The sequence below is a fragment of the Mytilus californianus genome, unplaced genomic scaffold (genome assembly GCF_021869535.1).
Source record: "Mytilus californianus isolate M0D057914Y unplaced genomic scaffold, xbMytCali1.0.p SCAF_20, whole genome shotgun sequence".
NCBI lineage: Eukaryota > Metazoa > Mollusca > Bivalvia > Mytilida > Mytilidae > Mytilus > Mytilus californianus.
Genome location: NW_026262669.1, coordinates 4698011 through 4722141, shown reverse-complemented (window position 1 = coordinate 4722141; position 24131 = coordinate 4698011). Strand labels below are relative to the sequence as shown.

At 31.5% G+C, this 24131-nt stretch overlaps 1 protein-coding gene across 2 annotated transcripts; it reads left to right on the top strand.

Annotated features, from left to right (window-relative positions):
* Window positions 1–1348: 1348 nt before the first annotated feature.
* LOC127731595 (uncharacterized) lies at window positions 1349–12791 on the top strand. 2 transcript variants are annotated; one of them, XM_052240343.1, is made up of 5 exons: window positions 1349–1575; window positions 2253–3046; window positions 3403–3601; window positions 8882–8992; window positions 11201–12791. In XM_052240343.1, exons 2-5 carry the CDS (start codon window positions 2405–2407, stop codon window positions 11968–11970), a joined length of 1722 nt encoding a protein of 573 aa, XP_052096303.1. In that variant the 5' UTR covers window positions 1349–1575; window positions 2253–2404; the 3' UTR covers window positions 11971–12791. The 2 variants fall into 2 exon arrangements, with proteins under 2 accessions (XP_052096303.1, XP_052096302.1); XM_052240342.1 differs by lacking the exon at window positions 1349–1575 and having other exon boundaries at window positions 1684–3046.
* The last annotated feature ends 11340 nt before the right edge of the window (window positions 12792–24131 follow it).

The following is a 24131-nucleotide window of genomic DNA, read 5'->3' as shown; positions in this document are numbered from 1 at the left end:
CATGTATATACACAAGTTATACTACTTTTTTGTCATCAGAAGAAGCATTATCAGTGATCTTTAAATCAAATATTTATTGCTGGTACTAAGGAAGTTTGTACTTTAATTCATTTTTAACATGTATAATACAAATCAATGCAATAATTTCATTTTCAACAGGAATGCTTCACGTAGGCCTTGGTGAGACCCAACTTAGTAATCTGTTGGCTTCGGTGAATCTTCACTATTTGAGCGTATCTGGGTTAAAGACGAGAGAAGAAGAAGTTGGGGCAGCATTGGATTCATATGCTGAAGAATCCATGATAAAATATCTAAATATGGAGTCTAATTTACAGGAAAATATTCATGGTTTGTTGTAACTTAGGCATGTTTTTTTGCTCGTTATTCATGGTAATTATCGAGTTTTACAAACTGTCCAGAAATTCTTAAACTATATCATGTCATCTAAGTAGTGGTTAGGAGGCCAATCAGCATCAATTATTAACTTTTGACCCTTACCGTCAATATACACATATTATTTAGGGGTCCTCTTTACAAAAGTGCCAGGTGTAAATTGCAGATTAAAAACAATATAAAAAAAAAAGATATATTATAATTGCCAATGAGACAACTCTCCTCAAGAGACCAAATGACACAGAAATAATAGGTCACAATATGGCCTTTAACAATGAGCAAAGCCCATACCACATTATCAGCTAAGAAAGGCCTTGAAATGACAATGTAAAACAATTCAAACAAGAACAGTGGCAGATCTAGAAATTTTCATAAGTGGGGCCCACTGACGACATAAAAGGGGGCCCACTTCATTCATGATTCAGTGATTCCCTATAAAATCAACCAATTTTTTACCAGAAAAAGGGGGCCCAGGCCCCCTAAGCCCCCCTCAGTAATTCCCTATATAATCAACCAATTTTTACCAGAAAAAGGGGGCCCAGGCCCCCTAAGCCCCCCTCTTAATCTGCCTCTGAAGAAAACTAACAGCCTAATTTATGTACAAAAAAATGAACGAAAAACAAAAATGTAACACCTAAACAAACAACAACCACTGAATGTAAGGCTCCTAATATGGGACAGGCACATACATAAAGAATGTGGCGGGTTTTAACATGTTAGCGGGATCCCAACCCTCCCCTAACCTGGGACAGTGACAGTGGTATAACATAACAATATAAGAACAAGTGGTGTAACAGTACAATATAAGAACGAGGTATAAAAATCAGTTGAAAAAAAGACTTAACTCATCAGATTGATAAAAATACAAATATATATTTACATTGTCTGAAATATAAAATTTATTTGTACTCTCTACAAAAGCCAGAAAAGCTTAACAAGTCTCACTTTTAGTCCAGTTTATACAGCTCATACAAGTTATTTATATTTTTTCTCATAATGTACGAAGTAAATATTGTATATAACTTGGGATCAATTTGCTATTCTGTGCAATTTTTTGTATACATGTTTTTTTTATTTTATCAATAGATTCTGATGACAATGGAGAAAACAAAGGGATTGCAGTTTCCACCGATACCTGTTGGCAAAAAAAAGGCTCCGGGAAATCCTATAATAGTTTGTCTGGTATAGTAACACAATTAACACTATATAAATTAGTATTTGTTATGTTTAAAAAATTGAAGAATATTATTTTGAAGTATCAATTGATGTTAAACTCAAATAATAAGTTTTACACAAATTTTTAGTCATGCTTTGAGATAGTAATTTGATGATTGGTATATAGTCTTATCATGACAAGTTACAGATCAAGTTCAGTTTTGGTTTGGTCTAATGATTTTGTAGAGAGTTATGGTCCTTGTACTTAGGAAATTCACTCACTTAATCAGTTTTCCTCATCTTTTCTTCTTGCTTGAAGATATTTATTTGAAAATTGGTATATAGTTTTATCATGACAAGTTAAATATCAAGTTCGAATTAAGTTCCAGGCTGATTATTTTGTGCAGAGTTATGGTCCTTGGACATAAAAAAATTCACTCAGATAATAAATGTTCAAAATTTTTTTGTTTATCTGTTTTGAATACAATGACTTGATATTTGTTATATAGTTTACACAATGACAAGTTATAGTTCTGGTTAACATTTTGTTCTAGTACAATGTAATTTTAATCTGTTAGGGGACTATGTATTGCCAGGAAATGCTCACAGAATGCTTGTTATTATCCTATTGATAACATGCACAAAATATATCATGTTTCTATACTAACAACATTAAATCTTTTGATATGTTATGCATGTTTTAGGATGTGCATCACTGATTGGACAGAAGACCGGGAAGGTATTGAATGTAAAAATAAAATCAAAAAATTGCAGGACTTGTGATGTTGCCAAAAGAAAAGGTATAGTTCCAAAAGAGCACAAATGCAGCAAAAACCATACAGGCTCATCTAAAGGCATGGAGCCAGCTTTAGTGGTTGATATGATAAAAGATGTAATAAATAAGGGTGTCGATATTAAAGAAATTGCTGGTGATGATGACACTACAGGTTTTCAAAGGGCACAAAACGTTCTTAAAATAAAACTTAAGAAAAGATCGGACAAAAACCATATCAAGAAAAACATATCAAAACAGTTATATGCAATAAAAAAGAATTACAAAGAATTGTCACAAAGGGTCATCAATTACATCATGCAGAATTTTTCATACATGGTTGCGCAAAATAAAAAAAACACAGAAGGTGTAACAACTGGCTTGAAAGCAATGGTAGGACATATTTTTGGTGACCATAGCTTCTGTAATACCAAGTGGTGTGTCTTCCTTGAACACCCTTTGGCAAAATTTAGTAAGTTACCATACGGCAAACCACTTCAAAATCCAGAGCTGAGGAAGGAACTGGATAGAATTTTTATTAAAAAATTATCAATTCAAGCAGAAAAACTTGCAAATCTTGCTAGCACTCAAACAAATCAAAATCTCAACCAAATGTTAGCAACAAAAGCACCTAAATATAAACATTATTCTGCATCTAACAGTCTGAGTTACAGGTTTAGTGCAACAGTGGCACAGAAAAATGAAGGCCACAGATATGTGCATGAGGTAATTAAATGAACTATTTAGAACAACATCTGTAATTCTTTATTAAATTTTTCTAAAGTTGTATCCAGACTTTGACAGAACCACAACATCACATTCACATAAACATGGTAAACCCAAGGTTTCAGAAATTCATGAAATTTGCTACCCATCAAAATAAATGAATCCTCAATATTATAATATTTTAATAATATTTATGTAGAGTCGGCAAGGTATACAAACAGAGACATATATCGTCTTCAAATTTTAGTCATAACATTTCAGTCAGTGAGTGTGTACAATATTAAGATTAAAGTTGAGAATGGCACATGTATACTGTTGTAATTATTAAATATTTTTTCTGACATGCATTTTAACAGGTTCATGAATCAATGGGGCTCTCACCAGGCAATTTTACCATAAAGCGTGCTACCTTCATGGATAAGATCAGAAGAAAGTACAGTAAATTACAGAAGACGAGGAAATATAAAAGGAGAAGAATTGAGCTAAAGTCGGAGAAATGTAACAGCAATGGTATAGCAGAAGTTCTAGAGGGAACAACTTATGAAACCAATATTGGTACATGCATCTTCTTTCTGTTTTTATACGACCGCAAAAAAATTTTTTTGGTCGTATATTGGTATGACGTTGGCGTCGTCGTCGTTGTCGTTGTTGTCCGGCGTCGTCCTGCGTCGTCCGAAGACACATTGGTTTTCGCACTCTAACTTTAGTTTAAGTGAATCGATCTCTATGAAATTTTACCACAAGGTTGATTTTGGGGGTTATGGTACCAACAGTAAAGGAATTAGGGGCCAAAAAGGGGGCCAAAAATAAGCATTTTTATACGACCGCAAAAAAATTTTGTGGTCGTATATTGGTATGATGTTGGCGTCGTCATCCTGCGTCGTCGTCCGAAGACACATTGGTTTTCGCACTCTAACTTTAGTTTAAGTAAATGGATCTTTTTTGAAATTTGACCATAAGGTTAAATACCACAAAAGGAAGGTTGGGATTGATTTTGGGGGTTATGGTACCAACAGTTAAGGAATTAGGGGCCAAAACGGGGCCAAAAATAAGCATTTTATAGTTTCCAGACAATAACTGTGGAATGGTGTATAGATCTCTCTGAAATTATACTACAAGTTTCCATACCACAAAGGGATGGTTAGGATTTGCTTTGGGGGGTTATGGCTCAAACCGTTTAGGAATTAGGGGCAAAAAAGGGGGAAAAACAAGGTTGTCCTGGTTAATGGACAAATACTTTAGTACAAAACATAATTTAAAGCAGTGTAAGGGAGATAAATCAAATACATCATTGAAATTATCTCCCTTACACTGCTTTTAAATTATGTATAAAGTAATGATTAATGAACAATAAAGATAATTTAAAACAGTGTAAGGGAGGTAATCCAAATACAACGTTTTGGTTACTTCCCTTACACTGCTTTTAAATTATGTTTAAAGAAATGCATATTTATAAAGGAAGACCAGTAAAAATATCTGCAAATGTTGCATCTTATTTTTTTACAAAAAAATCCATATGAAAGATTTGACACTATATTTATTAATTCTATTATAAAATAGATTAAGTTAGCACTATGGTAAATTTAAATGGGTAATTATGGTTGCCCACTCCATTGGAAATTTGAATTGAAATTATGACCATATCTTGAGGGAAAGAATTTTTTTGGGGAAAAAAGGGGGGGGGGGATCAAAAGAAATTGTGGGGGGTCAATTTTTCTCATTTCAGATTTCAGAAATTAAAAAAATTATTCTTCAAATATTTTTTTTTTTTCAAATTTCAAATATTGAAAAATTTCAAGAAGAAATTTTTAATTGCACAGTATGGCGCATTAGATTTGTAAAATCTTTGATCACATTTATTTATTTGTTATGCCGAATCCAACAGTGTATTTAGATTTTTAATTTTGGGTCCAGTTTTCAAATTGGTCTACATTAAGGTCCAAAGGGTCCAAAATTAAACTTTGTTTGATTTTAGCAAAAATTGAATATATGAGGTTCTTTGATATGCTGAATCTAAACATGTATTTAGATTTTTGATTTTTGGCCCAGTTTTCAAGTTGGTCCAAATTGGGGTCCAAAATTAAACTTTGTTTGATTTCAACAGAAATTGAATATATGGGATTCCTTGATATGCTGAATCTAACCATGTATTTAGATTTTTTATTTGTGGACCCCGTTATCAAATTGGTTCATATTGAGGTCAAAAGGGTCCAAAATTAAACTTTGTTTGATTTCATCTAAAATTGAATTATTGGGGTTCTTTGATATTCCAAATCTAACCGTGTATTTAGATTTTTAATTTTGGGTCCTGTTTTTTTAAATTGGTCTACATTAAGGTCCAAAGGGTCGAAAATTAAACTTAATTTGATTTTAACAAAAATTGAATTCTTGGGGTTCTTTGATATGCTGAATCTAAACATGTGTTTAGATTTTTGATTATGGGCCCAGTTTTCAAGTTGGTCCAAGATAGGGTCCAGTATTTAAACTTTGTTTGATTTCAACAAAAATTGAATATATGGGGTTCTTTGATATGCTGAATCTATACATGTATTTAGATTTTTGATTATGGGCCCAGTTTTCAAGTTGGTCCAAATTGGGGTCCAAAATTAAACTTTGTTTGATTTCAACAAAAATTGAATATATGAGGTTCTTTGATATGCTGAATCTAACCATGTATTTAGATTTTTTATTTGTAGGCCCCGCTATCCAATTGGTTCATATTGAGGTCAAAAGGGTCCAAAATTAAACTTTGTTTGATTTCATCAAAAATTGAATTATTGGGGTTCTTTGATATGCCAAATCTAACCGTGTTTTTAGATTTTTAATTTTAAGTCCCGTTTTTTAAATTGGTCTACATTAAGGTCCAAAGGGTCCAAAATTAAACTTAGTTTGATTTTAGCAAAAATTGAATTCTTGGGGTTATTTGATATGCTGAATCTAAACATGTGTTTAGATTTTTGATTATGGGCCCAGTTTTCAAGTTTGTCCAAGTTGGGGTCCAAAATTAAACTTTGTTTGATTTTAACAAAAATTGAATATATGGGGTTCTTTGATATGCTGAATCTAACCATGTATTTTGATTTTGGACATTGGACCATAATAGGTAAATTAAAAAAATTCAAGTTCTTAGACCACATTCTTTCTGTGTCAGAAACCTATGCTGTGTCAAATATTTAATAACAATCCAAATTCAGAGCTGTATCAAGCTTGAATGTTGTGTCCATACTTGCCCCAACTGTTCAGGGTTCGACCTCTGCGGTCGTATCAAGCTGCGCCCCAGCGAAGCATTTTATTGTAACTTCCAGACATAACTTGTGTGTAAGTGTAAGGATCTCTCTGACATTGTACCACAAGGTTCCATATCACAAAAGGAATGCTGGGATTGATTTTGGGGGTAATTGCCTCAAAATTTTAGGAATTAGGGGCCAAAAAAGGGGCAAAAAACAAGCATTTTTCTAGTTTCATGACAATAACTTGTGTGTAAGTGTATGGATCTTTCTGAAATTGTACTACAAGGTTCCATATCACAAAGGGAAAGCTGGAATTGAGTTTGGGTTGTAATTGCCCTAAATGTTAAGGAATTTGGGGCCAAAAAACACATTTTTCAAGTTTCCAGACAATAACTTGTGTTCAAGTGTATGGATCTCTCTGAAATTGTACTGCAAGGTACCATACCACAAAGGGAAGGCTGGGATTGAGTTTGGGGGTGATGAATCATAAGGGGGTTCAAAAAATTTGGGGGGGGGGATTTTTTTTTTTTCCTTTTTTTTTTCTTTTAAAATTTTCCATTTTAAGTTGGTTTTTTCTGATTTATATTTAAAAGCAAATAATAATGATATGGTAGGAGATACACACCAAACAGGATGTGTAAATTATTATATAATAAGTATTGTGCAATAGCAAGAAATTTTCAATTGCACAGTATTGCACAATAGCAAGAAATCTTCAATTGCACAGTATTGCACAATAACAAGAAATCTTCAATTGCACAGTATTGCGCAATAGCAAGAAGTATCCAATAGCACAATATTGCGCAATAGCAAGAAATTGCCAATTGTACAGTATTGCGCAATAGCAAGAAATATTTAATTGCACAGTATTGTGCAAAAGAAGATACTTCATATAAATTGCTTATTTCTTGACCAATTTCAATGGGGTTTTATTCTTGAATTCTTGGGGTTCTTTAATATGCTGAATCTAACCATGTATTTAGTTTTTGGATTTTGGGCCCCGTTTTTAAATTGGTCCACATTGAGGTCCAAAGGGTCCAAATTAAACTTTGTTTGATTTCATCAAAAATTGAATTATTGGGGTTCTTTGATATGCCGAATCTAACAGTGTATTTAGATTCTTAATTTTTGGTTCCGTTTTCATATTGGTCTACATTAAGGTCCAAAGGGTCCAAAATTAAACTTAGTTTGATTTTAACAAAAATTGAATTCTAAGGGTTCTTTGATATGCTGAATCTAAACATGTATTTAGATTTTTGATTATGGGCCCAGTTTTCAAGTTGGTCCAAATCGGGGCCCAAAATTAAACTTTGTTTGATTTCAATAAAAATTGAATATATGGGGTTCTTTGATATGCTGAATCTAACCATGTATTTAGATTTTTGATTTTTGGGCCCCGTTATCAACTTTGTCCACATTGAGGTCAAAAGGGTCCAAAATTAAACTTTGTTTGATTTCATAAAAAATTGAATTCTTGGGGTTCTTTGATATGCTGAATCTAACCATGTATTTAGATTTTGGATATTGGACCATAATAGGTGAATGTCCAATTTAAAATTTTCAAGTTCTTAGACCACATTCATTCTGTGTCAGAAACCTATGCTGTGTCAAATATTTAATCACAATCTAAATGCAAAGCTGTATCAAGCTTGAATGTTGTGTCCATACTTGCCCCAACTGTTCAGGGTTCAACCTCTGCGGTCGTATCAAGCTGCGCCCTGCGGAGCATTTTATTAAATATCATATTTGACACAATTACAATACAGGAGCATGCCACTTTTCATTTAAAGCTCACCTTGCTGGATGCAATGGTGAGGTAATACCATCATTTTGCATCCATAGTCATTTTTTATTCATTCACGTTTCACATTCAGTTTTTCCTTTGAAAAGAAACTCATGCCTTACCTATCAACATATTTTAAATCAAATTTTTTCATTCATGTCACAGTTAATCCAAATAAGCCCTAGCAAACTTCTCAAAGCTTCTGGTTATAAGCCAAATATAATTCTAATACAACATTGTTTGCAACAAATATATAACAGTTTATAATTGCCAATGAGACAACTTTCCACAAGTTACAAAATGACATATAATAACTCTTTCTTTAACTATTATCCTCATTAGCACAATTAACTAAAAAAAATAAACCAAATGTAAAGCAATAATCAAATAACAAGAATAATTATCATGATATAGAGTAATTTCTCGCAATTTGATTACCTGATATTGGTTTAATAAATTTCAGTACACTTTTCTATTACATAAATTGGAATTATCTCCCTTATGCCATTGACATAATGAAAAAAAAACCAAGAAAAATTAGTGGTTTTAAATTCCTAATACTTATTTTTCAAATTTAAGATTAAATGTCTAAATATATTTCGTTGGTATTGTCCAAATAATTGAATATGAATATAATAATATGTAATATAAAAAAATCAGGAGAAATTCTTTACACATGTGCAATTGTCCTAATATGGAATTTATTTTGTGAATAAAATTCATATCGGGTTTTGCTTTGCCTCAATGAATATGAATTTTATTCACCTGATAAATTCTTGTATTAGGACAATTACACACTGTGTAACTAATACTATTTTGTAGACATTGAGGATGATATAACTGACCAACTAGAAGAAATTCCAACTTGGAAACAGATAACAGCTGAGGAAAACTTTCCAATTATAGTATTTGATCTTGAAACTACAGGCTTGTGTATGTATTCCTATAGAGAAATTTATGTGTATCTGAGACATAATCAATCAAAATTTATTGGTGTAAACAGCTTCATTTTTACATGAAATTACATTTCTTAAAAATGTATACTTTTGCTGGCTAACAAAAATCACAAAGAATTCCAAAATATCTTTCTTTTCTCCAAAAAAATACAACATTCATAAATGTGTGTGCTTCCCATGACAATGTCACAAGGTCCGGGAACACAGTTATCGTCCTTTGATTTTCGTTGTCCACGAATATAGTCCCTAGTGTGGACAGTGTGTTACTTGTCGATTTTTTTGATACCCCTTCCGAATTTATTTCTCCATGTTTTATGACTCAAATAGTAAGTAGGGGGGTGAAATGACACTGTAAAAAAATTTGGGTCATGAATTTTAAAGTAAAGTAGTGATTTGGTCCAGCTGAAAAATGTTAAAAATTAGCACATCGGAAGCTGTCAAAAGATTTGAAGACCCCCTTAGCATGAAATTGTCCATATTTTGAGTTAGAGCCGATGAAGTTTTCTATAATTTTGATATAATTTGTCCCAAAAGTAGTACAACACACTGTAAAAATATTATTGAGAAAGCGCAGGTGGGATTTTTTTAATTTTCATTTATTGTCTAAAAGAAATGCACTACGAAATAACTGTGTACTCGGACCACAATGATGCATGGGAAAAGAACAAAATCGTGATATTACTCATTGGGTGGTAGCTTAATAATATAATTACAAGAATTGAATGCTTCTTTTTTGTAATAGTATTGGGTATATTCTCACAATAAAATATTCTAATTATTAATTGATTCCCCAATGAATACTAAATGTGCCTAAGTCATTGCTATTACACAACAATAAAACTCTGATATATACAGAACCATCCTTGGCATTTTCAGTTGTTCCTGTTTTGAAGTTATCATAATGATTATAAAATAAGAAGATGTAGTATGGTTGCCAAATGAGACAATTCTCTACCAGAGACTAAATGGCAAAGAGGTTAACTATAGGTTACCATATAGCCTTTGACAATGATCAATACTCATACCACACAGTCAGGTATGGAAGGCCACAAAATGACAAAACCAGAAAAAAACTAACCACCTGATTTATGTACAAAACAATTACAGAAATACAGAGGTTAATTTTATTTTTTGAAAAATTAACCCTTTTATTTCATAAATTTAAGAATAAATTCATTTACCTGATGTTCCGAAGCTGGAATTGAGTTTTGGGGTAATTGCCCAAAATGTTTAGGAATAAGGGGCCAAAAAGGGGCCAAAAATAAGCATTTTTCTAGTTTCCAGACAATAACTTGTGTTCAGGTGTATGGATCTCTCTGAAATTGTACTGCAAGGTACCATACCACAAAAGGAAGGCTGGGATTGATTTTAGGGGTAATTTCCTCAAAATTTTAGGAATTAGGGGCCATAAAAGGGCAAAAAAACAAGCATTTTTCTACTTTCAGGACAATAACTTGTGTGTAAGTGTATGGATCTTTATGAAATTGTACTGCAAGGTTCCATATCACAAAGGGAAAGCTGGGTTTGAGTTTGGGGGTAATTGCCCTAAACGATTAGGAATTTGGGGCCAAAAAGGGGCCAAAAACAAGCATTTTTCTAGTTTCCAGACAATAACTTGTGTTCAAGTGTATGGATCTCTCTGAAATTGTACTGCAAGGTGCCATACCACAAAGGGAAGGCTGGGATTGAGTTTGGGGGTGATGAATCATATTGGGGTTCAAAAAATTTTGGGGGGATTTTTTTTTCCCTTTTTTTCTTTAAAATTTTCCATTTTAAATTGGTTATTTCTGATTTATATATAAAAGCAAATAATAATGATATGGTTTGAATAGGTAAATTAAAATTTTTTAAGTTCTTAGACCACTTTCATTCTGTGTCAGAAACCTATGCTGTGTCAAATATTTAATTACAATCCAAATTCAGTGCTGTATCAAGCTTGAATGTTGTGTCCACACTTGCCCCAACTGGTTTTCAGGGTTCGACCTCTGCGGTCGTATCAAGCTGCGCCCCAGCAGAGCATTTTATTAGCTTGTAGTTGGGTGTGAGCTAAGGGTCCATATTAAAGGACGTACTTTGATCTATAATAGTTTACTTTAATACATTGTGACTTGGATGGACAGTTCACTCATACCTCATCTTCTTATATCTATTGAGTTTGATTAACAGATCATTTTAAAATTTTCAGCTCGTCAGTCAGATATTGTACAGATAGCAGCTTTAACTGAGAATGAAACTTTCTCAGCCTATGTTATGCCATCAAAGAAGATAACACCACAGGCATCTGATATAACAAAACTTGCATTCTTTGATGGGCAAATGTACTATGATGAAGTTCCTGTGGAAAGTTCACCACCATTTGAAGTCTTTACTAATCTTATTGCTTTTTTGTCCAAGTTTCCTTCTAAACCAACACTTGTTGGACACAATATAAAAACGTTTGACTGCCATATACTGTATAATCAATTGAATAAATTGAAGATGTGGGATGAATTTTGCCTGTATTTTAATGGGTTCATTGACACAAGAATATTGTTTAGGAGTGAATATCCAGGTCGTCAAAGTTACAAGCAGTGTGATTTAGTGTCAGATTTTTTAGGGGAAAGTTATGATGCACATAATGCTTTGTATGACTGTAAATCTTTATTTAAACTGGTGCGATCACATGGAAATTTAGCTTCTCATTTCTGTAAGTATACATTTGATGGAATGTACCCAAAATATTGCCAAAATGACTTATCTTTCAAAGCTCTTGTTGAAAATAAAGTAATGTCAAAACAATTAGCCAAAAAGGCAGCTTCAACTGGGTTGTGCAAGAAGCATTTTATTTTGTCAATTCAAAGAAATGGTATTGATGGACTGAGGGCACTTTTGTCTCAAAAAAATAGTTCAGGTGTAGTACGTGTTACAACATCAAAATCTATCATTCAGAAGGTGTATGATTTTTTTGTTATATGAAATGAAGAGTAAATTGTTTTAGATTCCATATGAATCTGATTATATATACATTGTAGAATTTAAATGGAACATATTATGGTGAATGCTACTAGAGATTAACAGAAATTTTAATCTACAGACATACTTGCTTCTGTGACCAAGCTTCTATTATATCAATTAGCAATAATTGTTATTATCAAAGAAACCTACTTCTTAGGATGCTAAATCTTTGACCTTATGGAGAATCAGGTCAATATATATAATATAAAGATTTAAATACTACATTGCACCATAAATGTTAAAGTTAATATTTGTTTGTGAGCTAAATTTTTGGATAAGAGATTAGAAAAATTTGACTGGTCCTGTAGTCTACTACGCATACCTTATTTTTTAGCAATTTGATTGATCCGTCCATGCTGAATGTCAGGAAATAGAATTTTAGTAGTAAAATTTTTTATAAAATTTTATAATGTTGTCTATAGTTCTTTAATTGTATGAAGGATTTAAAGTCAAAGATGACATTTTGTTTTACCACAGTAAGAATGATCATATTGTGTACCACACATATGTTGTGTGATCCATATTAGTGAATGTAATTTGTTAGACTTGAAAAAGACCACTTAAACTTATATCTACCTGATATATAGTTTATAACATGTTTATAATTTGTACTGTCATTGTATAATATCACTACTTATTTAAGGATTTGTGAGCTGTTGCCATCAGTTTGTGTCAATTCTTGTCTTCTGTTCACATTTCATATCTTAATTTAGGAGGCAAATTTCAATTAATTAAAAATGGAATATTCTATCTTGTTACCACACTTGTTGGTAAAATTTTATCCAAAATTAACATGATTATTAACGAAATATGTAAAATAGATATTTTTTCAGAATGATACTATTAAATAATGACTTGTGAGAATGATTTGTTATAAAAAAATGTTTTAAAGAAAATTTATAGAAAAATTATATGAGAAAATACATGTTCATGTGAGTATCTGGTTTGTTATTTGACCAAGCTTGTACATGAAGGGTTATGATGTAGTACTGTTCTTGCATATATATGTCTGTTAATATGTGCTGGAATTTATTTTGCCTTTTATCATTTTATCAAATAAAGAATTCAAACACTATGCAAAGATCAATAAGAGTTGATGTGGTTTAAATTTTATACAGGTTGCAAATATTTTTCTTTTCATTAACAAGTTTTATCAGATTTATCTTGACTGGTGGTTTTTAAATTTTACTGTTCCTACTGACATTTTTGTTTTCAATATGTAATACAATAAGTGTTTGTAACAACTGTGATAAAAAAAATAATGAAAATTGCAAATGTTAATTTGGATTCAAACATTATATATTCATATATATATATATATATATATATATTTACAATATGATACATAATGGACTAAATTACCAGTCTATTAATTAATAAAAATTGCTTATAGTTCATGCTTGTATTTCTTTCTGTATATTGTGCAACAGAATAAGTGCAATATTATATATGTCTTGGATACATAATACAGATCCCTTTCATCAGATTGAGCTCATGTGTTTTCTTCAATTTGTTTTAAATTTGGCATGGATGCAAAGGATAGGGAATAAAAGTCAACAAAGCCATTTGACATCTTTCTTTCTAGCAAACAAATTTTAATTTTAACCTTTTAATCTCTTTTTTACTCAAATAATGAATTTCAATTTATGTGTCTAGTAGAAGCTGCAGTTTACTGATTGACATATAGAGGACCCTTTCAAATTATTGATCAACCTGTAAAAAGAATGTGTGTTCAGCAAAATAAAAAGATGTGGTTCGATTGCCAATGTAACAACTCTCCTTTAGAGAACAAATGACGCAGAAACAGCTATTGGTAACCATCAAGTCTTCAACAATAAGCAAAGCCCATACCACATGGTCAGCCATAAGTCTTTGTTTGCTTTCTTTTGTGAAAATGTTTAAATGTATACATTAATTAAATTTGTATTGTAAAAATAAGAACGTGTGATATCTTTGACAATGAGACAACTATTCAGGCGTAGAAGTCAGCTACTATAGGTCACCTTATGGCATTTATCATTAGCAAAATGGCTTGTACTAAAATCTGTAACATGGTAAAAACGGTAAGTTGGTGACTAGTACTCAAAATATGTTTTGGTCAATTGTGCAAAAAGAGATAATAATCCTCAAAATCCACATATTGTACATCAAAATTAGCATTTTCCCTCAAAATACATGATAACGAAAACTGACATGAAAACAAGGTAAAAAGATGACAACTAGAAAACCACTTGCACATTTTTATGAGACACACGGAGAGATTGATGCACGCAGAAAAAAAAGGGGGGTTGGTTGATTTATATGTAGGTAATCACTGAAGCATGACCAGTGCAGACCCCTACTTCTGGATCTTCCACTGCATGCATGCCTCTAGAGCAACTCCACTTTACGGGATCAGAAAGTTAGTTTTTACAACATATTGAAACTTTTTGACATCTGGATATGATTTTGAATGCCTAACCCTACCTGTACGTCATTGTTCAAAATTTGTGATTTTTTTTTAAACCGAGAAGAAGAATCTACAAGATCAAAATAATTGTTGGTGTATAAAACCAAGTTTTGATAACATTTTCTAAATTGTATATAAATTTGGTTGAAATTCAAGTACAAAAATTAGTTTCTCAAAATTTGTGATTTTGTGTTAAAAAAATTGGATTTTACCCAAATTTTGGTCCAGATATCTCAAAATAACTTATAGGCATTCCTTTAATATAATTTTGCAGAGAATAACAGATTGTGAAATCAATTTAAGCAATAAAGACTTATAATTTGTACTACATAAATATGCTCAAATTTACATGTTTCTCTATGTTCTAATTTCCAAGTGCATAAATTGATTTATTTGGTTGCTATGGAGATATCATTGGTTATCATGGATTTTTGTAGTAGAAATCTGTAACACAAAAGTGTTTCAAATAATAATAAGGACCTAGAATTTACCTAATTTAGTTCTATTAGTAATGAGTATTTATATTAATCTTTTCCCGGGAAATCTGGATACAGTTATCTCCCCTTCCTGAAAATCTGAAAATATTCAAGCAAATGATGAAATATTTCTTTAAAATGCACGGTGACCCTATGTTTTTTTATTATTTTTTTTTTCATCTATATCTTTGCTACAATTCTAGAGAAAATAAGAAAAATCTGTCTCATGGATTTTTTTTCTGAACTAGGGAAAATTTACAAATGCCGATTTCCCTGTAATATCTATATAAAAAACCTCGAAAATACACAATACTTTGGATAAGGGTACTGACCAAACAAGCACGGTGACCCCTATTTTTTATTGTTTTTTTCAAAAGAGTATTTTATAAACTGCATTTACACAAAATATAAAAAAATTCTGTCTCAAGAAATATTTAGTGTTGATCCACCTTAAACGTTGTGTAGGTAATTCATTACGACTTAATAACCTGACAAATACACTGCTTGTAGTATCAGAGTATTCCATAAAACAGTATAGAAACTTATTAAAGAGATCAGGTTTATAATGTTGTACATGTATCTGTAAACGGACAATGTTTGAAAGTTTTATAACATTTGATATGCACAGCTAACTAATTATCACTCACATATGGACGTTTTATATTTTTTAATTGATAAAAGAACAAACATGTTTTTCCGTCAAACGTAGTTGCATTTGTTATTTGATATGACAGTAAGACAGAACAGGCAATAGAAGACTGAAGTTCTACCAGTGCTTCAGAAAAAATTATATGTTTGTTATTATAAAATATTACAAACACAAAATTTTAATTTTTGACATGATTACTGACTATAACATTCAACAAAAAGCTGTCAGTTCTACTATCACTTTACTACTTATATTGCGATGGCTTCTATAACTCATTGCTTGATGGTATGCTGTATTGCATAATCATTGACTTGATTTTAATTTATTTTTTTTGCAGTCGGTAAGTGAATAGTTTTAAACAGATAAGTATAGTTTACAATTATATCGCAATTTATAACATGACGATAGTCTTTGAAACTTGTATAATGTACTTAATTATGCAGCTTGCAATAAGCGGAATTATCTAATTGCGTAACGATATTCCAAGTTATTCAAATATCGTATATGTTTAGTATGTCCGTATTTCTGAAAAAAGGTGACAATATGTCTAAATTGTAACAATATTTTTTTTATCTTGTGTCTTCTTTCTCATTATTCCTTTCATGTTATATATCTATATGTCCAAGCAATGTATCAATTCCCGATATGTACATATTATGCTGTAAACCAGAATTCCTGGTTATTTGATTAATCGTCGCCATTCAAAGTCGTTTCCGATTAATACTAAATGTATGACGTCTGTTTTGAAAACATAGTTCTAGAATTACAAAAAACTAACATGTGTTATCCTTTGTGTTATTTAATATATATATATCATACCATTACTATTTCAAATATATGTATTATTTAACTTTAGTCGGTAACTGTCAAGTACCAAATCGAAAACTAAAACTAAAAACTTTGAGCATTTGTTGTCATAGGAATCATATGACAAATGGCAATCTTCTTATAAAAGTGGAAAAAGGTGATAGTTGCAATGTTTGAAAATTGTTATCAAGATGCATAAATAACAGTGTTACTTTGCTTATAAAAAAATCAAACAGACTTGAATATTTTAATTTGATAAATTATGTGTTCAGTCATTAAACTATTAGCCAATAGTATAAACATTACAACATGTGGTAGAATTGACAATGAGACAGCTACCCAACATAGAGTAAATTATGTTGATGTTAGTTGCAATAAGTCAAATTACGGGCTTTTCCAATAGTGAGAAATACAAATACCGTATATTAAGTAAGCTAAACAAAATCCCAAATTGACAATATGTCAACCATTTCAAACTATAGAACTTACACTGTTAGGTCCAATAGGTAAATAAATATTGACAAAAGTCCGACGATGATATAATATGTTCTCATTGTAGCTGTACCTGTGGACAGTAAGTATTGAAGATAAAGCTTACGATTTATATTTTTCTTCGATGGCGGCGAGGATGTACATTATATGCATTAGTCATCAAAAGAAGTACATATAATGATTATACAAAATTGTAACACTGATAGCTATACTCGAAGTATAACATGGTTATTTTCAATTAATTTGTTTCATACTCAAAATTTACATGAAAAAGTACAATACATCTAACTAATAACTGATCGATAATGATATGCACAAAATGGCATTTTTCTGCGGTAGTATCTTTTAAACTTGTTTTTGTAAAGAGATAAACAATATTATGTTTGCAAGTTGCTTCTCATGAAGGACACTATTTTTTTAGTTAAGTGGTATGGTCGTCTCTGACATAAATCGGTTCCATTTGAAAAGATTGGTACTCTTATAGACCGGATACATACTCATCATATACAGATAATTTCAACAAATAAAGTGACTATATATATGTATCAAAATACAGAACTGGCATGTACTGTTATTAGATGATCTATAATATCTCTTATACAAAGATGAGACGACGTTCTTGTTAAAATGATAACACATTGGTAGCTTTGACTTGTATGACTGCTGTTCCATAAAACTAATCATAAGCAACATCAGTCCACACTATTTATTGAGTCAAATTGTGACCGAATACAAGATCAAACAAATAAACCAATAACAGTCCTAAACGATTTGTTCAGTATATCAAACTAGTTAGATATTTCAAAACTAAATATACGAAAATTAATGTTGAGGACAATAAAACTTCTAAGATGTAAGCAAACATTCACTCACACCTATGATGAACAAAGTTTTAACTTGCAATGCGTTTCAAGAATGATGTATATACTAAGGTAATTCACAAAACATTCTTTTTATTTATTTTTTCAGATTGATGTACTGCATATGGGATTAAATATACAGCCAGTAACAAACATTTGCGAGACACATAAATGATATATAACACTTTCTTCTGATCAAAAATTAATGGAAATCAATTACAATATAATGTTTCCTTGTTTTATTTGTATGTTAGTTTTATGTTGAAATATGTACGATTCTAACAACATAAAAAGACAAACTTTGCATATAGTTTACTAAAATGGATCAAACGAATCATTCATACTTTGATATTTTCGTATATCCAGGATAATACTTCAATTTTCTCTCGTGACTTAGTATTATATCTATTTTGAAATAATTAGCTACACTTCATCAAAATCAAGTGTTACAAAACTACAATGAATTATTGACATTTTAGTGTCCGTTGTTAGAAAAATAACCTAAGACATTCGAATTGATTTTACTTTTCTATGTATCCTACAATTAATTTTAGTGTAGAACCTTACATATTGAAAAGCATTATAACGTGTCGGATTAGTATTTAAGCAATTGATTCGAAACAAATTTGAAAGTGTACATTTTTCTAGTACTTCAAGTTATTGTTCAAGTTAACCACAATATGTCTATACCCTACACTGTATTTCTGAATGTGAATTCAATCATCAGACATATATTTGATTAATCCGTTGTTTCTGCCATTAAAATAGTAACCACGTAGATTGTATTATATTTCCATTTAGTATTTCAGTAATATGTATAATTTTTGTGAATGTTAATTTTCTTGTTTTATAGAATTTTATGATTATATTTCAATACGTATTTTTTTTAATTTTTAATGACATAAACCTTGCAACTGGTTTGACTAGAATGTTTTTTACCTGTTTTGGCCAACATCGAAAACAAGTCCAGTAACCCGCTGGACTCCGTCCGTCATTCCGTCCTTTTGTAATTCCTTTCGTACGTCCGAAAGACCTTTTGATAGAAAACTTTCGTCAAAGTTTTCGCGGCTTCGTTGAAAGAGAATTATCTTATATTTAGTGTGCAGCTTGATAATGTTGAATTGTAGCGTGTAAAACAAATGTTACATGCGCTGTGAATTAAATTTCTGTTTGCCGATAGTTCAAAAAATTACAACTCTGATTGTTCAAGGACAATTTTCGTCTAAGTTTTCTTGGCTTGATTGAATGGAAGTGATAAGTTATGTTTTAGTGTACAAGTCCCTCAATCAAAAGACCAGTTTCCAGTTTGTTGCATTTTCGTCAAAATCTTTGGTTTTAGTGAACATCATTCGTGCTTCAAATTTGAGCGAGCGGTTAAAAAATATGATTCTATGTTTCTCGAATCATTGTGATTACGTACCTACGGAACAAACATAATTGTTAGAGAAGTCTGCATAATGACGATCACGAAGATGAATTTTAATAGTGCAGGGATACAGGCGGTCCCCTGTATCTGGAAAATGACGTCATAAAGGCGCGCATAATTGACAAACTTTTCCGGTGGACATAGCTCGAAAGGGGTATATTGTAATCGGTGACTAAGATCCTGACACGGTGTTTCTCTTGTTTTAAATACGATAGAGAAAATTGTTAAATAATCGTGCAAACACATGAATCGGTCGTACTTTTATATCTACTGGTATCGGATAATGATTACATATCTTAGTTAACACTAGACGCTCGTGCCTGTTAGCGATATACATAATTCATTAACAAGGGTGTGCTTATAACTGAAAACCTGCTCCAAAGTGTTAAGAAGAAGAACTACTGAAATCGTCAAAATATAAATTTTACGAATTGGTTGACCGATATGCTATGTTTGTGTCTCAATTCATAAGCTACATGTTTTTGCGGTCTTACATCGTTTGATAAAAGTACATTTTTCTGATTCTGTCCGATTATTACATTCTGTAAGCATTCACTTCTTACGGATTTAAGGAATAAAATTACATAAGTTATTAATAGTTTGAATCTGAAATAAAAGTTTAAACACAAAAAAACATATCTGTGAATATGAACGTAAATGTCATGTAGTGTCGATTACAGTCGTTCTTATTTATAAACCAACTGGAACATATTTTGCTTGGCAAGGAGTAGAGCAAAAACTCATCAAAGAAATAGATAGTGTAAAAAGTTTAACAAATAGTTAAAGTACATAATGAAGACTCCAGTATATAAGTTCCAATGGTTTTCAAACTTTTTCTGGCTTTGACACTTAAGAGTCCGCGTAAAAGGGTAGATATTACATACATGAGTCGGAAAAACATGAGTTGCTTCCGTGTAAATATAAAATGATTGTGTTGCACGGGAAGTTAGAATTTGATGATACGTTGTATTTTGTGGCTAATGGAAAAGAACACGAGATTGTGGGTAATACATAGGAACATACGCGTACAGCTATTTCATAACGAATAACTATATCAAGTTGGCGTCAGTTAACCTTTAAAGAGATAAGTCCATCTTTAACAATATGAACACTTTGCTCAAAAGCTTCATTTTAAGCAGCAACAATCTATAAACTGAGTAATGGTAGGGAAAACACAAAATCTAGAAAATTATATAAACAATGAATTCAGTTAGTGCTGCAATATTTGATTGAGCATTTCAGGGGATTCTGCATACAAATATTATTTTAAAGTTAAAATGACAGTTAGTATGTTGGCGAATTTTATCATTTTGTAATTTCTGAATGTACAGTATGTTCCCCATACGCAAGCGCTATTATATGAAACTACATAACAATGATAAATTGTTAATTTTGAGAGAAGAACGAACGAACAAAAGTAAAAGACAAAAGACGAAAAAAGACCCCCAGGAAAACTGATTGAAATAAACCCTATCAAAAATAGTGGTGGCCGTATATGCTCTGAAATATAGATGAAGTACCGAGATAATAACCCAACAAGTATCCACCCCCCCCCCCCCCCCCCTCCTCCCTCCCTCCTAAGGAAGACATAAGATGTAAAAAGAACCCACAATTTTACGGAATTTTGTTTACACCATTACCACAAATTTACTAAAATTTTCTCGACCTCCAGCATTTAAAAGCGTAATATGTACTACTTAAATAAGGATGCTGTCAATTTGTTTGGAAATTTTAATGTAAAGATTAGAAGTATTACCTATGGAAGACATTTTTTTGAATCTGGAATTTATCTATTTCTTTCTTAAAATGCTATTTGCAAATAAAAAATAGAATTTTCTTAGTAAGTAACAAATGCAGCCAAAAATTTAATTTTTAGTATTAAAGCACAAACAAATCCCTGACTAGAAGAACTGCTTTCCAATATGATAAATCACACTGAAAAGCCTTTCATAACAGGCAGCTCAAAGTAGAGCCAGCACTAAACGTCTAGTTGTTGCCGAAGCAGGGAGGCAAATGGGAACTAAAGGTAAAGCAGCAGTGATGTTAACTCTTGGAGACTCAAAGTTTTTCTGGGATGTATATGTAGCAACAATTTGTGATGATTTACCTTAATGGAAAGCGTTCAAACCAGAATGTTTAAAGCCAAGGATTTGTGATAATCGAAAGAGTTGAATTATGTGACCATAGAGAACCTGTAGTTCAGTAGTTGTCGTTGGTTTATGTCTGTTATATTTGTTTTTCGTAAATTGTTTTGTTATAAATTAGCAGTTAGTTTTCTCAATTGAATTGTTTCCTATTGTTCATACGGTATGGGTTTATTCATTGTTGAAGTCTCTACGGTTGCCTATAATTGCTTACATTCACTTCGTTTGAACTTTGGTGGATAGCTGTCTCACTGGCAATCATACCACATCTCCTTGTTTTTATATAAACACAACTGGTTAAATCAACATAAGGTTAACTTTAATGTTATGTGTTGAAACCTAAGTGTTTTAATGATTTCTAAGTCTATTAAGCCAAACTTTGAAATCATACATATATCACATTTCATGGAAAGCGTTCAAACCAGAAATGTTTTAAGCCGAGGATGTATGATAACCGACACAGTTGAAGTATGTGACCATAGGGAACCTGTAGTTCAGTAGTTGTCGTTGGTTTATGTCTGTTATATTTGTTTTTCGTAAATTGTTTTGTTATAAATTAGCAGTTAGTTTTCTCAATTGAATTGTTTCCTATTGTTCAATGTATAGCCGACCATATGGGTTTTTCTCATTGTTGAAGGCTGTACGGTTGCCTATAATTGCTCACATACACTTCATTTGACCTTTGATGGATAGCTGTCTCATTGGCAATCATACCACATCTCATTATTTTTATATAAACAAAACTGGTTAAATCAACCAAATGTTAACTTTATTTGTATTTGTTGAAATCTAAGTGTTTTAATGATTTTTAAATCTATTAAGCGAAACTTTAAAATCATACAAATATCACATTTCAATATTTGGCATGATTAATGATCAATATTTGATTGAGCATTTCAGGGGATTCTGCATACAAATATTATTTTAAAGTTAAAATGACAGTTAGTATGTTGACGAATTTTATCATTTTGTAATTTCTGAATGTACAGTATGTTCCCCATACGCAAGCGCTACTATATGAAACTACATAAAAATGATAAATTGTTAATTTTGAGAGAAGAACGAACGAACAAAAGTAAAAGACAAAAGACGAAAAAAGATCCCCAGGAAAACTGATTGAAATAAACCCTATCAAAAATAGTGGTGGCCGTATATGCTCTGAAATATAGATGAAGTATCGAGATAATAATCCAACAAGTATCCACCCCCCCCCCCCCCTCCTCCCTCCCTCCTAAGGAAGACATTAGATGTAAAAAAAACCCACAATTTTACGGAATTTTGTTTACACCATTACCACAAATTTACTAAAATTTTTTCGACCTCCAGCATTTAAAAGCGTAATATGTACTACTTAAATAAGGATGCTGTCAATTTGTTTGGAAATTTTAATGTAAAGATTAGAAGTATTACCTATGGAAGACATTTTTTTGAATCTGGAATTTATCTATTTCTTTCTTAAAATTCTATTTGCAAATAAAAAATAGAATTTTCTTAGTAAGTAACAAATGCAGCCAAACATTTTGTTTTTAGTATTAAAGCACAAACAAATCCCTGACTAGAAGAACTGCTTTCCAATATGATAAATCACACTGAAAAGCCTTTCATAACAGGCAGCTCAAAGTAGAGCCAGCACTAAACGTCTAGTTGTTGCCGAAGCAGGGAGGCAAATGGGAACTAAAGGTAAAGCAGCAGTGATGTTAACTCTTGGAGACTCAAAGTTTTTCTGGGATGTATATGTAGCAACAATTTGTGATGATTTACCTTAATGGAAAGCGTTCAAACCAGAATGTTTAAAGCCAAGGATTTGTGATAATCGAAAGAGTTGAATTATGTGACCATAGAGAACCTGTAGTTCAGTAGTTGTCGTTGGTTTATGTCTGTTATATTTGTTTTTCGTAAATTGTTTTGTTATAAATTAGCAGTTAGTTTTCTCAATTGAATTGTTTCCTATTGTTCATACGGTATGGGTTTATTCATTGTTGAAGTCTCTACGGTTGCCTATAATTGCTTACATTCACTTCGTTTGAACTTTGGTGGATAGCTGTCTCACTGGCAATCATACCAAATCTCCTTGTTTTTATATAAACACAACTGGTTAAATCAACATAAGGTTAACTTTAATGTTATGTGTTGAAACCTAAGTGTTTTAATGATTTCTAAGTCTATTAAGCCAAACTTTGAAATCATACATATATCACATTTCATGGAAAGCGTTCAAACCAGAAATGTTTTAAGCCGAGGATGTATGATAACCGACACAGTTGAAGTATGTGACCATAGGGAACCTGTAGTTCAGTAGTTGTCGTTGGTTTATGTCTGTTATATTTGTTTTTCGTAAATTGTTTTGTTATAAATTAGCAGTTAGTTTTCTCAATTGAATTGTTTCCTATTGTTCAATGTATAGCCGACCATATGGGTTTTTCTCATTGTTGAAGGCTGTACGGTTGCCTATAATTGCTCACATACACTTCATTTGACCTTTGATGGATAGCTGTCTCATTGGCAATCATACCACATCTCATTATTTTTATATAAACAAAACTGGTTAAATCAACCAAATGTTAACTTTATTTGTATTTGTTGAAATCTAAGTGTTTTAATGATTTTTAAATCTATTAAGCGAAACTTTAAAATCATACAAATATCACATTTCAATATTTGGCATGATTAATGATCAATATTTGATTGAGCATTTCAGGGGATTCTGCATACAAATATTATTTTAAAGTTAAAATGACAGTTAGTATGTTGACGAATTTTATCATTTTGTAATTTCTGAATGTACAGTATGTTCCCCATACGCAAGCGCTACTATATGA

Excerpts from the sequence above, each read along its gene's own strand:
- LOC127731595 (XM_052240342.1), top strand. The coding sequence starts at position 2,240 with ATGCATGTTTTAGGATGTGCATCACTGATTGGACAGAAGACCGGGAAG. Across the intron at positions 3,047-3,402 it reads GCCACAGATATGTGCATGAG|GTTCATGAATCAATGGGGCT; the intron begins GTAATTAAATGA and ends GCATTTTAACAG. Across the intron at positions 3,602-8,881 it reads AACTTATGAAACCAATATTG|ACATTGAGGATGATATAACT; the intron begins GTACATGCATCT and ends ACTATTTTGTAG.